Here is a 17191-nt window from a genome sequence, read left to right as displayed (position 1 = left end):
TATTTAACTTTTAAGTACTGTGTCATTGTATCCCCTATGTTGAAAATGTTCTAATTAAAAATAGTTTTAGAATACTTGAATAGTCCTTAAATTGCAATTATATGCTGTTACAATGATATGGAAGCATTTCCCAAAGAATATTAAAATATTTAGTGTATTACTCAAAGGCAAAAAATTTATAGAAGGAATTTTATTTTCTTTGGCTGATTTATCAAACATAGTAGAGTGACTGTATAAATTAACATCTAAACTAAAAGTGAAAGGAGGTGCTATTAATAATTCTGTGGTGATTACAGGAATAAATTGTACTGTCCTGTCAAATAAGTTATACCATCACCCTATTAATTGTTGTCTTGCTTGCATCTTTGAGGAAAAAATATTAAAACAATTCTTCATGTTTTTGACTTATAGGGGGATTCCTCAGTGTCAATGTAAGTGAAGTCAGTTTTGATGAAATTCATCACCTCTTCTCCAAGGATTTAGATATTGAGCCAGGAGGTCACTGGAGGCCTAAAGACTGTAAACCCAGATGGAAGGTGAGGCAGATTTTTTTCATAAGTAATGTGACTATTACTATGCATTTGAGAAAAAATGTGCTTGATTCAAAATATAAAGTGAAATACCTTTACGTCTTGATAAATTTAAGACATCAAAACTTTTGTATTTAATGCATAGGTGTTTATGAATGTAGTTTAATAGTGTTACTTGTGAAGACTATAAATGTCCCTACATATACAAAATATATGCCCATGTGTTCAGTCTCTTGGAGTTCCTTCCTGGTGTGTTAAATACGTGACTTGAGTTTGGCTTGGAAAATAGATGTCTGTTGTTGTTCTGTTCTGTTTGGAACAGAGGCTGTGATTTCTCTGCCTTTCTGCAGCAGTCCCTGATGATTACTGGCACCTGCAGGCATATCCCCACCAATTTCTGGAACCATGAGAACTCACTGGGAAGATATTGATATCCTGATTTTCAGTTGGGTCTAACACTGGGGTTTTCAAGCTCTGTTTTTTCTGAGTACAAGAATTCTAAAGAGGCTGCTCAGAGGTCACTGTGAGACTTGAAAGGGAGGGCATTAGGTTCTTCCCCTCTCTTTTAGTTTTTGATCTTTTTGATAGGTCAGAATTCTATTTTGTGTTTTGTTTGAAAAACCGTAGAGGGGTCCATCTGCCTCTGCTGCTTTAAAAATAATTGAAAACCATGGTATAAACCAGAATTGCTCTCAATACTACGAAATTGGTTAATAAGTGCATATTTATGTAATGCTGTCATGTTTGAGTAGGAAATGGCACTTACGTAATTCAAATGAAAACTGCAAATGATTAAATCAAATGTTGTGTCTAACCTTAATCTGGGAACAGTTTTCAGTTTTTCTTTTAAAATATTAGTATTCTAACATTTATATATTAGATAAAAAAAATTAACTGGTAGGAAAGAAAATTATATACTGTTAAATTCATGAAAAAGATTCTCTGACTTCATCGACCTTGAACTCTTCGTGTTTGGAGATGTGTATAATTTATATCTGCATCCCTAAGGCACAGCATATTGTCTTATGTAAGGTAAGCACTAAACACAATTTTGTTGAATTGACTTTATGAAACGAATAAATGCCTTTTTGGCCTTGTTATAAATGATTAAATAAATGTTCGGATTTCTTACTGCCTCAAACAAGTTGTGAAGCTGTTTAAATGGATTCCAGTACAAATTTTAGCAAAATATTCTATTTTATAATCACCTTATGCTACTTTCCAGGTCAAATTCATTTAATAAATGAACTTTTTCAAACTTATTGATTTTCCTCACATTTGTGTCTATATAAAATATGGCCCAATTTACATACATTCCACTTTTTAAAAATAGCCTGGGCAAATAAATTATTTTTAACATTTGGGTGATGTGTGTATGTTGAATGCTAATGGACAAAAAGGTGTACTCGATCACAAAGGCTGTGGGGTAGCATGAAGGTTGATGATATAGGACACATGGTGCCCCTCAGGTGTGCACTGGGTAGCATACTAGTAGAATAATTTAGGATCAGAAAAATTAAATATTCTTTTCCTTTTTTCATTGGTCTATACCAGATGGATTTTAAATTTTATAGTTTGTTTTCTTCTCATTTTATGGGAGACAGGTATCACATGAGTAATTTCTACTTTAAAGATATTAGTAGACTGTAAACTCCTTGTGAATCAGTAGGTTACAGTATTGAAAGGAATTCGTAGGAGCAAGCTAATTCAGGGGTCTAAAAATTAGCTTATTATATTTAGGAACTATGTGATAATTTTGCTCTTATTTTAGCTTTTAGCAAACCCTTTTCAGAATACAGTCTCTAGTTCGGAGCTATGCAACTAAAGGTATAAAGAGAATTTCGGAGATTATTCAGAGGTGAGCTATACTTGCCATATTTAATTAAATAATTTCTCCCCTGCCCATCCCTGCCTGTTTACATTCTAATAATTTCACATTCTAATATTGGAACAGAGGTGAGAGAGAGGGAAAGAAGTAATTAGATTTATGTTAAACATCTGCTAGCAACTTGATTCTTAATATTTGAGGCTCTTTTTTTTTTTTTAATAAAAAAAAAATCCCCCAAACAAAACCAACCAAGTTAATTGATGGCCAATTCATTAGAACTAAAATTTTCCGAAATTAGTGATTTCAGCAATTCTCAGGTATTCCTGAACACTGCAGGTCTGAGCTGAAGATTTCAGCACAGGTTGGACACTTCGTTAGAGGCAAGCTTATTTCTAAGAGGGAGGTTGACAGAGGAAGAGGGTAATGTTTTTCAGGTCATTATAGATGAAGTGTTTACCTGTGACATTGCCTTTGCATTCAGAGTTCAGGTGGAGGGCTTGAACAACTTTGGTCTAAAACCTCTGTGCTTAAAGAACCAGGCAGCTGCTTGATGTTGTTATCTATTTAGAAGCCTGGAGTTCCATTTCTAGTCCACATTTCCTCAAAGATGGGTTGAGTCATCTGTTTCAAAATTACCTGAAGCGTCTGATAAAAATGCTGATTCTTTAACTCAGTCCTCATTCATTCTGCTTCTGTCAGTGGGAAGGGATGGGAACCTGCATTTTTTATCATGTGCTTCCTGTTTGAGAATTGCTTCTGTGGGCCCTGGAAATGAGGAGGAGGAGGAGGAAGATGGAACTGAAAACACTGAAGGAGGATGAGGGCTTGGTAGTTACAGCTTCCTTCAGTCTTAGTGGCAGATAGCTAGATGCACCTTGAAGTAACAAAGTCTAAAGCCGTGTCATTTAGGGACACTGTAGCTGGTGATGTCCTTGAAGTTGAAAGTGGGACAAAAACTTGGTGGGGGAAATTTTTGCAGTAAACATTTTTCTTGATTGGCTTCTCATGGTGTGTGTAGGAGAAAATAAGCAAGAAAAAAAAAATAGGTGTATCAGTTCAGTAAGATTAGTGGTTTTAAAGTGGGAGCAAACTGAATGGGGTTATTTTGCTTGAACAAGAGGTGGTGAGGAGAGATCCAGGAAGATGAAGTGTTTTTCCAGAAGATAATGACCAGATGTTCTGCATCTCCACTGGAGATGTATCAATAGGAGAGTGGCTCAAACAGCAAATTAGGCACATGGAAGAAAGAATGTCCTGAAACAAAGGCTATTAAACCTAAAAATAAATAATCAAAGAACACTGAGGTCTTTCTTTTTCTAGACACATTGTAAACTATTGAAACTGTCATTCCACAGCCACAAGAAAGGACATGCCAAATGAATTTTTAAGGTATTGTTTACTTTATTTTAATAAAAACTTTGCTTTAGGCATATTGTTCTCAACCTCTGATAACTGTTTCATTACTGTTTGGACATTTATTTACTATTAAAATGTCAGTTTACCTTATTTGAATTTGCCAAGACACTGGTAATTTCTTTCCCCTAAAACATTTTCAGTTTCCTTGTAAGATTTTAAAAAACTCTAAATATTTTTAAATGCTTCATTAGCAAAATTACTGTATTAGGGGCTATGACTTTGTTTATCCTTATATGTTCAACTCATCTCTCAGTGTAAGTTTATTTAATTAATATGGACTCTACAGCCATTTAATAGCCTGAAATATTGATAATTTGCCTTAACTGCTTTCATAGCACAATTACATTATGTTATAGGTGGCCAACTTGTGGCCAAAGGCAAAACTAGGAAGGGTAAGTTTGATCCTTATTTTGCTAGAAGTTATTACACTGATACTATTCAGGTAAGTGGCAGAGATATGTACTCACCATGTAACTCCTTTCTCTCCTTGTACTTTTTATAGCAGTTTTCAATCCTAGGGACCCCTGTCCTGGTTTGGCAGTTGTATTGATTTGGGAATTCCTCGAATATGCCAAACATTGATACCAAAGCCCACCAGCAAGCCCCCACTTCATGGGGAGTTCCCAGCACCATCACTGGCCATCGTGTAGGGATAGGAATGGAGTCTTGGATGATGGCTCTGTACTGCTGTGGCAGCCTTGTGGTCCTCAGGCTCCTCAGCCAAGAAATACCTTATGGGACAAACTGAATGGGAATAGGAACCAAAGTAGCACTGGCAGGGGCACCAGAACCTCTTTAGTTCCTAACAGTTATTGCATATGAAATAATTAATACAAACATGAAAACATCAGCCTCGTAGCAGCCATTGTCTCTATTTTTACTGTCCCACCAGCATTAAGGGAACATGGGTGGTGGAGTTTCTAGGTTAGACACCTTCAATTTTACTACACCATATTGTTCTCTTTTTAAATAAAACTTTTTTTGCAGTACCTTTAAGGGTTGTTTGTTTATTTAAAAATATTTTTCTTTATTGAAACATAATTGATTGTACATATCTGTGGAGTACTGTGTTGAATTTTAGTAGTACCTGTACAATATGTGATGCTCAGTCAGGACAATTAGTATATTCAACATTACACAATGTGATCATTTTTTGTGGTCCCTTTACCAATTTCTCACTGTCCCCCCCCTCCCCCCCCTCTGGTAACCTCAGTTCTATAAAACTATTTTAATAACTTAAAAGTTTATCCCATTTATGATCCTGGTAATGTAAAATACAGAGGTAAATGTTACTATTTTCTGTTGATGACATCTAATGCCATGTCCTCATTTTACAGGTAGGATTAGGTCCAAAATTTATGCATTCTCAGTTATTTACGTTTATTCATTCATTAGTAAAATTTATTTGGTGTAGGTAAAATTAATGTTCTTACATAATTTTCTGTTATAGCCAGTTTAAATTGTATTAAAAAATTGAGACTATAGAGTGACACAGAGGTATTTTAAAGTTTCACTGTTAATGTTCTTTGATAACCTAATGATTTTAAAGTTTACCATCTGTTAAAAACTTATTTTTTTATTAGAAAGTTTATAATTATTATAAAGCCAGGTTAGCTCAAAAATTGCTAAGAAAAGTGACTTAGAAAACATTCTAGCTTTTCCAAGGGCAAAATTCAAATTATAAGGATATCTAGCTTATATGGCACCAAGAAATAGAGTATTTGAGCAAGTAATAATTGATAATTATTCACATATTCCCATATTATGTTAACACATTTTATGTAGATGATATTTTTCAGTCTTGAGTTTGAGTGCCAATAAATTTTTTTTTTCATATTACAAGAAATATTGATGTACTGAGAAACCATTTTTTTTCCATATGCATGGGTTTTCTTTTACTTTTTGGGTGAGAACAACTTTCTTTGGTTTATATATAAAGGGCAAATTTCTTTGTCTTTTGTGCTACTTACACGGTCCTTTTTGTTAAAATTAACATTCTGACAATTTTGTTACCAATTTCATTTTAAACTGAATATTATCCTACTGCTGAAATAAAGTTACAAAAGATATCAAAAACTTAATTGTGCATTTCGATTAAATGAAAAAAATTATATTAACTTAATTAGCAAACTTCATGTGTATTTCATGGTGATATTATTTAGGGTTGAGTTCTTTCAGTGGACTATGATTGGAATCCCATGTATGAAGATTTTGGTTTCTGTTATATTTCTTAGAAATATTCTTAGGCCAGATAAGCAATATGTTAGGATAGTGGATATTCAAATGGAGCCTCTTTTAAATTCAATTTAAAATCTAAAAATGTATTATTTATGATCTATTTTTAAAACCTAGAAGTTACTCTTGACAACATCTCTCTCTCTCTGAGTCTTCATATCCAATCCATAGCCAAATTCTATTAATTTACCTCTTAAATGTTTTGAAAATCCATGTACCTCTTCTCTTTTCTTCCATCCTCACCTTAGTTTAAACTACCATTACCTCTTGCCTCGACTATTGCATTAATTTCCTGACCAGCTCCCTGAATTCATTTTTGGTCTTCTCCAATCTACCTCTACTGCCTCAAAGTAGTGTTTGCAATTGCCAGATCTGATTTATCACTCTTTTTAAATGTTTCAGCGATTTCCCATGGTGTTCATAAGATAAAGACTACAACCTTAGAGTGGCTTTCAGAGCCCATTTATACCCCCCAGCTTCAGAAGGCCATAAGTGGCATGAAGGCAAGGGCTGTGTCTGTTTTTGCTTACTATTGTATTTCTGGTGAGAAAATTAATAAAGTATGACTTTAAAACCATCAGAAGTTTTCAAGAATCAATTTTTTATCTTCTAGGATTTGCTGCTATATTTATTTACATATGTGATTATTTTGTTTTAAAGGTGGCAGTTCTCATTCCTTTCCGCAATCGACATGAACATCTTCCAATTTTTTTCTTGCACCTGATTCCAATGCTCCAGAAACAGCGGCTGGAGTTTGCCTTTTATGTCATTGAACAGGTGAGAATATTTTCAAAATAGTCATTAAGTGTACAAGAACTTAAACTCTTAGATGTAGTTTGATTAAAACTGTTTATCCTAAGATTAATCAGGTAACTCAAATCCTTGTTTTTATAGTAGGGTAAAATCACATTTTGGACTGAGCCTGAATTTTTTTTCTTGTAATAATTGTAATTTGGTCAAACAAGTTGGTCTGTAATTACATTAGACTTTAGTATGATATCTCTGATATATTTTAATGGTATTATGAACATTGGATTATCAAACTGATTTTTTCCCATAACTATACAGCTGATATTTACCTTATAGACTCAAATATTCCTTTGATTTGTAGTTTTGTTTCTTTTTATGCTTTCATCGAACTTATGATCTTTGTTTATTCCTGAAAAACTCTATAAAATTTCATTTAATTGAGAAACTGCTTATTTTTAAATTTAGGCTATTTGGGAGCATTTAGACTCATGTACTACCATCTGTACTCATAACTGGTGCGCTTTAGAGTGTAACTCAAAGTCCTATTCTAAATTATATCAGAGCACCCTAGATTTACCTCAGCTACATTCTAAGTGTTTAATTTTGAAAGAGCATTTCAGTTTATGATCCATGAATTTAAGTACAGAAAATGAAGGATAAGTTTCTCGATTGAGGATTTCTTCGTGCTACTATTGGGTGGTTTCTGGCTAGCTCTGAAAATCAATATTGGATCAACTTCATTAGGTAATCAGGGGCACCTGAATGAGAGAGCCAAGTAGTAATTCTTTGGGGGAGAAAAAAGTAGTGTACAGTGAATATTTGCTCTTGGGTTTTCATAGTTTTTCATTTTCAAAGTCATCTCTCTTGGTAGAGGAACCTTGACTGTTTTTGTTGTAGCCACCTGTATGTGTTTTGCTTACCTGACATTAGTAATGGAACAGTAGCCTGTACAGGGTATATATAGACCCAGCTCAATAACTGGTAAGTAAATATGCACCCAAAGAAATGACAGGTCAAAAAACCCCTATATTACATAGAGAACTGAACCATGGTGGTATCCAAGATCTCTTCAGATCTGAGATTCTATGGTAGAAATAACCAGGAATAGAGTAGAATTAACAAATACTGGCAAAGCCAAAAAAGTTGATTCCATCTGTTTGTGAACAGATATTATCATCAAAACTGAGTAAGTCACAGTTCTTTAACATAGTCTATTGAAATAGAGTTGAAATGAGTCTGACTTATTTTTACAGTCTGTGTCTTTGTTTAAAGGCTGTAGTATATAAGTGTAAAGAAAGAATTTAATTTTCTACGTTCTTTTTAAACATAGATAAAGTGATGTTTCAGAAACCTGAAAAAGTGTGATAACACTTGAGGACTGTCTCCACACTAACATACACCACTCTTATTATTGTCACTTCATATTTCACATTAAAATGTGTGTGATGCAAAGTAATTTTATATTCATGTATACTGACCTTTCTGATATTGCTTTAATGTCATTGCCAACACTGAGTATGGTCAGTCTTTTTAATTCTAGCCATTTTGGTGGGTTAGCAGTGGTGTCTTTTTTGCAGTTTTTATTTGTATTTCCCTAATGATCAATGATGCTGATCATCTTTTCACGCACTTAGGTGCCATTCGTGTACCTACTTTGCTGAAGTTTCTATTCAGATCTTTTGCACATTTTTAATTGTGTTGTCTTCTTCTTGCAGAGTTATAAGAGTTCTTTCTGTATTCTAGATACAAGCTTTTGTACGACTTAAGATTTACAGATATTTACCCCCACTCTGTGGCTTGCTTTTTCATTTTCTTGACAGCATCTTTTTAAAAAACTTTGAAGAAGTCCTATTTATCGATTTTTTTTTTTTTTTTTTTTTTGTAGTTGGTGCTTTTTGTATTGTATTTGAGAAATTGTTCTCTGAGATTTTCTCTGTTTTCTTCCAGAAGTTTTATAGTTTTAGCTTACTCTTAGGCTAATCCATTTTGAGTTAATCTTTATGATATGAGGGAAGGGTGAAACTTTATTTTTTTTGCTTATGGCTATTTAGTTGTTCCATCAACATTTGTTGAAAAGATTATCTTTTCCCCATTGAATTGCCTGAGCACCTTTGTTGAAAATCATTTACCATATAGGTCTCATATATTTGTGGGTCTATTTTTGGTCTTTCTATTCTGTTCCATTGAATATGCTTGTCAGTTTCTACAAAAAAGCCTGCTAGGATTTATTTCCTTATTTGTCAGTAGATAAATAACAATAGTAATAGACAAAGCGACCTAGCTTGTGTTATTAGATGCTTCTCTTTTTCTGGTAGAAAATATTAAAATTTTTACTTCTAAAATGGTTATAGTTTTTCCAGCTCCCTTGCAGTTTATTCTGGAGCTGCCTTTTTTTGTTTGTTTATAGAGTTTTTTGCCTCTGCTTTTTTCCCCCTGGAAATACTTGGTATTTAATATAACACACTTCTCTGTATGTAAACTACGCTTTAAGTTTTGTGCCCTGAGTATATGTGCTGTATATAGAACATATGTATGTTTTTTTTTGTTTGTTTTTTTGTCTTTTTTTCGTGACCGGTACTCAGCCAGTGAGTGCACTGGCCATTCCTATATAGGATCCGAACCCGCGGCGGGAGCGTTGCTGCACTCCCAGAGCAAACTCTCCCGAGTGAACCACGGGCTCTGCCCTAGCACATATGTATGTTTAACATAACAACCCATCCTAGAAAAATTGACCGTTTTTACCTGATAACAAATCAAATCTTTTTAGCTACTTTCATGATAGCCATACTTGTAGATTTCTAGGTCAGTTTTATCAACTGCTAGTTTCCTTTTTTGAAACTTCAGTCCCCCATAATGTGTTGGGAGATGAGATATCTGTCTCTGTATTTTTAAAAGCTTATTTTCTTAAAAATTCAGCACCATTGAATTATTTTGTGTATGTGATGGAGAAATCTTTGCAAAGCAACTAAGACCCACATTTTTATTTTCAAACCTCTTAAGTCTGAATCTCCACCTTAATCAATAGTAATTCAGGACAGTGTATTGGTTTTGTGTGTGGTTTTGAGCTAGAAACATCTTTACCACATATGAAATAGAGGAGTAATTTTTCTACTGGATGGTTGCCCAAGAGAAGTGCTAAGCAATTGAAGAGCAGCTCAGAAATTTTAGTTGAATAGGGAGTATTACTCAAGGTTTACCTTTTGTCCTTTTCAAACTCCTAAAATGAGAGTGAAAGAACTGCAAGGACAAAGAGATGGCAGTGGGTGAGGGATTTCAACACATTTCTGGGAGTCAGGAGCAGATGGAGGGCTGACAGCTGCCAAACAGAGCAGAAGGTGTTTGAATGCACATGCTGGAGAAGGTGATTGTGACAAGAATGGAGTCAGTTTGCTGGACAAATCCCTGAGAATTTTGGCACTTGAAAGATGTCACAGAACGTAGGCTGAAGCACTGGGCTAAAGTAAGGAGGTTGTTAAACAGTTTGATTACAGTTAAAAAACAAAACAGTTTAATTACAATCAGATCCCCAGTTCCTCATCTTTGCTTGTATTGCCAAGTGATTACTCTGTTGTATCTTGTAGAAAATGCAAAGTTCATCCTCTGGAGCAGTCGTACTCAAGAAGCTCCTGACTGTGCTGATACAGCTATATTGTAGGGCCTAAAAATGATGGGATTAAGTAAGTTTTCATGCTGATCCCAGGGGTCCTCAGGCCTTTTCCCTATCCAGCTTTTTGAAGCCAGCAGTCAGGTATGAATTCTGTTCCTTGACCCCCAACTGTGGCAGGGCATGAATGGTGTCTTCATTAAAGAAATAGATTAGCCCCAGGAAAAAGATTCCAGATCTAGTATTTGAAGATCTCCAAAGCAAAAGGCCAGCTTGTCACTTTATCACCTCAATACAGACCCCACTCATTCATTCACCAAAGGGGATATGGCAGTACACAAACCAGGTAAGGCCCCCTCCTGTTCTGGTGAGGAATGACAGATGGTGAATAACTGTGATGTGTCTGGTGGAGCTTAGAGCTAAGAAGAGTTGGCACAGAGAGTGGTAAGTCAGGGAGAGATGCTCTTTTTATATGCAGTATTTGGGGAAGGCCTCTCTGAGGAGGTGAGGTCAGAGCACCCTGAATGATGTAAAGGAGCAGACCATGCTGATGTGGGGGAAGTACATCGCAGGCAAGGCAGGAGAATGCCTGTGTGCTTGAGCAGAATCAGTGTCACTAGAGCAGTGAGTGTGGAGGAGAATGCTGAGGAGGAAATCAGAGAAGTGGGGTAAGGAGCAGATAATGAAGGACCTAGCAGGCCAGGGTGAGGACTTGGACTATCCTGTGTGAGGTCAGAAGACACTGGAGGGTTAAGTAGGGGAGTGACAAGATCTAACTGTGTTTAAAAATGACTCTAGCTGCTGTGTTGAGAATTAGCTGTGGTGGGATAGGGCTGAAACAGGGAGTGCAGTTAGGGAGCTGTCACAGTTGTACAGGTAGGGGTGATGGTGACTGGGGCTACTGTGGTAGTGGAGAAGATAGTGAGCGGTGGTTGGGTTTGGGCTGTTTTGGGTTTAAAAGTGGTATTATTTGCTGATGAATTGGATGTGCAGCGTGAGTGATGGAGAACAGTCAACATGATGCCAGGGTTTTCATCTTGAACAAGGAAGATGTTTCCTGAGCTGTGGACATACAGGACACTGAGGAAGAGGCATGTGTCTTTTGTTTGTTGTTTTAGTTTGGTTTAGGGATGGGTGTGGGTGTGGGTGTGGTGTATGTCTTTCAGTCAAGAATGGTTCACAACAGTTCTTGCATACATATGTGGAGATTCCCCTAAGCTTTTTAGTTTAGTGCCTTGCTCTCAAACATGAATAGAAAGCCAAAGATTCCCAGATTTTGAAGCCTCCACTAGAGGAGGCAAAACCAAGCAAAAAAGGGAGTGTAGAAAACAGAGACAATGGAGAGAAAAGAGGAAATCTTAAAAAAAAAAAAAAAAAGAATGAAAACTCACAATCAGGATCTACAGAGAGTGAAGGGGAAGATAATGAATCTGTGAAACAGAAACGATATCTAAAGAACAGTCAGTCAGACAATGAGAAAGTTATTGAAAATGAAAATTGATAACTAAAACAAAACTTTCAATAGAATGGCTGGAAGATAAAATAACACCTAAAGTAGAACCAATAAATAAGAATATAAGAGGATTGATCTAAGAGGACCATTACGTCACAGGGGTAACCAGCCTCCAAGATGGCCCCCAGGAGTCCTTGCCTCCTGATGGAGTTTGGATGTGTTGTCCCCTCCAAAACTCATGTGAAAATTTGATCTCCGATGTGGCAGTGTTGGAAACTGTTTGAGTTATGGGGGCAGATCCCTCATGAATGGACTAATGCTCTCCCTGGGGGGGGGGGGGGGTAAGAGCTGGTTGCTTAAAAAGACCCTGGCACCTTCTCTCTCTGTCTCTCTTGCTTCCTCTTGTCATGTGATCTGCTTGTACCCGCCAGCTGCCTGCCACTTTCCACCATGAATAGAAGCAGCCTGAGGCCTGTGCCAGATGCAGCTGTCCCAGAATCGCAAGCCAAATAAACCTCTCTTCTTTATAAATTACCCAGTTTCAGGTATTCTGTTATAGCAACACAAAACGGACTAAAACACCTGCTTGTAATTGGGGCCCTGGGTAGTCTCCTGATAAGATGAATAAGGACTGACTTGCATGGGGAATCAAATACTGTGGCGGTGACAATATGTGACTTTTGAGGCTGGGTCATAAAAGACATTGCAGCTTCTGCCTTGGTCTCTTGAAAAAGCCAGCTGCCATGTCATGAGGATGTTCGGGTAGCCCTGTGGATAGAAACCAACTTGCCAGCATCATCTTGCCAGCTGCGTGAGTGAGCCACCTTGGAAGCGGATCCTCTTGCCTAGTCAAGCCTTCTGATGCTTCCACCTTCACAGCCTTCCTGTCTTCCAGCTGAGGCCCTGGACATGATGGAGAAGAGATGAGGCATCTCTGCTCTGCTGCCAGAATTCCCTCTCCACAGATGCCATCAGCATAATAAATGACTACTGCTCTTTTAAGCCACTAAGTTTTACAGGGATTTGTTACACATCAATAGATAAATAATATAGTTACTAATCAGGGTTCTGGAAAAAACATAGCAGAAAAAAATTTGGAGGGAGTGAAAGGAAAATGACCAAAGAAAGAATATAGAAAATTTCACAGAAGTGAAGGCATGAGTCTTTAGATTAAAGAGGTACCACATGCATACATGAATAAAATATAGATCCACTACGAAGCATATTATTTTGAAATTTAGAATGCATATGAAAGAGAGATGTTAAAACGGTTCTATAGGAAATATGGTAAATGATTATAAATCAGAAACATGAACCTTTCAGCAATGCTGAGAGCTAAAAGATTGTGGAGTCATGTCTTTAAAATTCTAGGGAAAGTAATTTTCAGCCTAGAATTTTTTACCTAGTCAAAATGTCAGTCACGTGTAAGGGTAGACTAATGGCATTTTCAATCATTCGTTGACTAAAAACACACACACACACACACACACACTTTCACGTGTAAGGGTAGACTAATGGCATTTTCAATCATCCGTTGACCACACACACACACACACACACACACACACACACACACACACACACACACACACACACACACACACACACTCTCTCTCTCTCTCTCTCTCTCTCTCTCTCTCTCTCTCTCTCTCTCTCTCTCTCTCTCTCTCTCTCTCTCTCTCTCTCTCTCTCTCTCTCTCTCTCTCTCTCTCTCTCTCTCTCTCTCTCTCTCTCTCCATGGACCCTTAGGAAGCTACTGAATTACCTTGGCAAATTGAGGAATTCAAGTAAAAGACATGGGTGATCTAGGGAATGAAGAAGTCCCAGATGATAGTCACATGTGGTCTGGAGAGCAACCAGTGCAGACTGGAGCAAGAAGCAAGGGCAGTGGCAGTTGGTTATGGGAGATAGAGAAGGAATTGATTGATGATTTTATACATTTTTTTGAATGATTACGTCAACTATTAATAGGTGTAGGGCATATCTATTAGGCTTTTGCACAAAGTAATTATAGTTATATAGAAAACTGTAGTTAATCACAGTTTGGGAAAGAAAGAAGAAGCAATTCGCTAAGCACTGAGGAAATATCTACACAGTGCTAATAACTGTTATTTAACCAAAAATTATGATATGACTGGGGATAATGGTGGGGAGGGGGCAGCAGGTGTGGCGGTTTAACTCCTCCACTGTCATGATAAGAAGTCAATGGAGAGTGTCTAAAGTTAATGAAGCAAGAAACATCAGAACTCTGATTACCTCAAAATATGGAAGTAAATACCAGAATAAATAGCTAGAGGAATTGAAATGTATTGCTCTTGGGGTATGAAGATGGGTTAGACATGGAACTTCTCAATTTTATTTATAAACTTTTAAGTATTATGTCCATTTTAAATAAAAACATTTTTTAAAACCTTAAAGGAAAGTAGTTTGGAAGGCAGCTGTGCTAACCACCATACCACCAATGCGCAGCAGAGGAAAGTAGTTTGTTAAAGCTGATGTTGATGTGTTGTGAGGCACCCTCCCGCAAGAAATGCACTAATATGCCACTCATGCAGAAAAGGGCAGTTTATTCACTCCAGCTGGCCAACATCTGTCTCCCAAGGAGCAACCAAGGAAGAGTGGCCTCGGGGCCTTGGTCTTCTAGGGTTTTTAAAGGCAAAAACTACATCCTGTTGGCACATGGGTTTGTCCAGGTGCACAAAGCAAGCTAGGGAGCTAGGTCACAGAGGCTGAGAATGAGCCGTTTGAGCAATCAAGCATACAAGTTTTCATTGTGTATGGTTCCTGTTCCCATGTAATAATTCACTGTGTATGGCTCCTGTTTCTATGCAATTGTTTTTTGTTTCTATGAGAAGGTCAGCGGTTTCTCATGCAGAAGGGGGGTAGTCTGCAGGTCAGAGAGGGGGCAAAATGGAGTTACTTAGGTTAAGCAAGCAATTCTACAAAAGCAGAAAGGGTATGTTATGAGGGTGTAGGGAGCTCTATTTCAGATGTACTAGTAATAACTTTATAATTTAACTCCTTTCCCGTTTTATTCCCTCCATTTCACTGGTGAAAAAAGAGGCTGTAAAAAGTAAAGCAATTTCTTTTACTTAAAGTTAGTGTAAGGACTACAAAGTAGAAAATTTTCATTCTTGAGGCAGCATTCTGGTGATGACTACATTGTGTGTCTCATTCACTTCTGTCCTAATCCTTTTTGTTTTATATTTTGGAAATGCTTTTGAGAAATGTTGCTAAGACATTGGTAAGTGTTCTTTAATTTTCTTTAGATGTACAATGAAACTTTTTTTTAATTGTACATTTTTATGGGGTACTGTTTATTGTTTCAATACATGCGTATATTGTATAATGATCCAGTCAGACTAGTTAGCGTATGTATCGCCTAAACATTTATCATTTCTTTCTGGTCAAGATCCTCTTTTCTGTCTATACTGAAATTCACAATACAATATTATTAGCTATTGTCACCCTAGAGCAGCAGAACTTACTCTTCCTATCTAAAGGTAACTTTGTACCAGTCTACCAGCCTTTCACTACCCACCCCTTAGCTCAGTTGGTTAGAACACAGTCTTGTAACCTTTCCCTTATTAATCCCTTGTTGGATGAGTAGTTTGCAAATATTTGCAAATATTTTCTCCTATTCTTCAAGTTGTCTCTTCACTCTGTTGGTTGTTTCCTTTGCTGTGGAGAAGCTTTTTAGTTTGATATAATCCCATTTGTTTATTTTTGCTTTTGTTGCCTGTGCTTTTGAGGCCTTATTCATAAAATCTTTGCCCAGTCCTGTGTCCTGAAGCATTTCCCCTATGTGTTCTTCTAGAAGTTTTATAGTTTCAGGTCTTGCAATTAAGTCTTTAATTCATTTTGAGTTGATTTTGGTAAATGGTTAAAAAAAGGGTCAAGTTTCATTCTTCTGCATATGGATCTGCAGTTTTCCCAGCACCATTTATTGAAGAGACTGTCCTCTCCCCAATGTATCTTCATGGCTCCTTTGTTGAAAATTAGTTGGCTGTAGGTATGTGGATTTATTTCTAGATTCTCTGTTCTGTTCCATTGATCTATGTGTCTGTTTTTGTGCTAGTAATGTGCTGTTTTGATTACTATAGCTTTATAGTATAATTTGAAGTCAGGAAGTGTGATGCCTCCCACTTTGTTCTTTTTGCTCAGTATTGCTTTGGCTATTAGGGATCATTTGTTGTTCCATATAAATTTATGGATTGTTTTTCTGTGAAGTATGTCATTGGTAGTTTGATGGGGATTGCGTTGAATATGTAGATTGCTTTGGGTAGTGTGATCATTTTGACAATATTGATTCTTCCAATCCATGTACATGGGATGGTTTTCCATTTTTGTGTGTCTTCTTTAATCTCTCCTCTTCTCCTCTCCGCCCTTCTTTCTGACAGCTGGCCAGTAAGGGGATCCAAACCCTTGACCTTGGGGTTATCAACACCACGTTCTAACCAACTGAGCTAATCGGCCAGCCTTTAATTTCTTTAACCAGTGTTTTATAGTTTTCATTATAGAGATCTTTCGCCTCCTTGGTTAAATTTATCCCTAGGTGTTCTGTATTTTTTGTTGCTATTGTAAATGGGATTACTTTCTTGATTTCTTTTTCTGATAGTTTGTTGCTGGTGTGCAGAAATGCTACTGATTTTTGTATGTTGATTTTCTATCTTGCTACTTTACTGAATTTGTTTATCAGGTCTAGGAGTTTTTTGGTAGAGTCTTTAGGTTTCCCACTATATAAAATCTTGTCATCTGCAAACAGGGACAATTTGACTTCCTCCTTTCCAATTTGGATGCCCTTTATTTCTTTCTCTTGCCTAGTTTCTTTGGCTGGGATTTCCAATAATTTGTTGAATAAAAGTGGTGAGAGTGGGCATCCTTGTATTGTTCTAGTTCTTAGGAGGAAAGCTTTCAGCTGTTCCCTATTCAATATGTTAGCTCAGAGTTTGTCATACATAGCCTTTATTGTATTAAGATACATTCCCTCTGTAACTAATTTGTTGAGAGTTTTTATTATAAAGGGATATTAAATTTTATCAAATGGTTTTTCTGTGTCTATTGAGATGATCATATGGTTTTTCTCTTTTCATTCTGTTCATGTGATTTGTCACATTTATTGATTTGCATACATTGAACAGTCCTTGCATCCCTGGGATAAATCCAACTTGGTCGTGGTGTATAATCGTTTTGGTGTGCTGTTGGATTTGGTTTGCTAGTATTTTATTGAAGAGCTTTGCATCTGTGTTCGTGAGAAATATTGGCCTGTAGTTTTCTTTTTTTTGTTATGTCCTTGCCAGATTTTGGTATCAGAGTAATGCTGATAAGCCTCATAGTATGAATTTGGAAGAATTTTGTCTACTTCAGTTTTTAAA

The 17191-nt window shown here is 36.6% G+C and overlaps 1 protein-coding gene across 2 annotated transcripts in view; it reads left to right on the top strand.

The window, feature by feature from the left end:
- The window catches only part of B4GALT6 (beta-1,4-galactosyltransferase 6), a 62984-nt gene that overhangs the window by 36081 nt on the left and 9712 nt on the right, over window positions 1–17191 (top strand). For both annotated transcript variants that reach the window (XM_063077211.1, XM_063077210.1), the window contains 2 exons: window positions 412–536; window positions 6670–6786. In XM_063077211.1, coding sequence (XP_062933281.1) covers window positions 412–536; window positions 6670–6786 — 242 coding nt within the window. The remainder of the gene's footprint in view (window positions 1–411; window positions 537–6669; window positions 6787–17191) is intronic.

Source organism: Cynocephalus volans, chromosome 13 (assembly GCF_027409185.1).
Source record: "Cynocephalus volans isolate mCynVol1 chromosome 13, mCynVol1.pri, whole genome shotgun sequence".
NCBI classification, from domain to species: Eukaryota; Metazoa; Chordata; class Mammalia; order Dermoptera; family Cynocephalidae; genus Cynocephalus; species Cynocephalus volans.
This window is presented reverse-complemented; position numbering and strand designations above follow the sequence as displayed.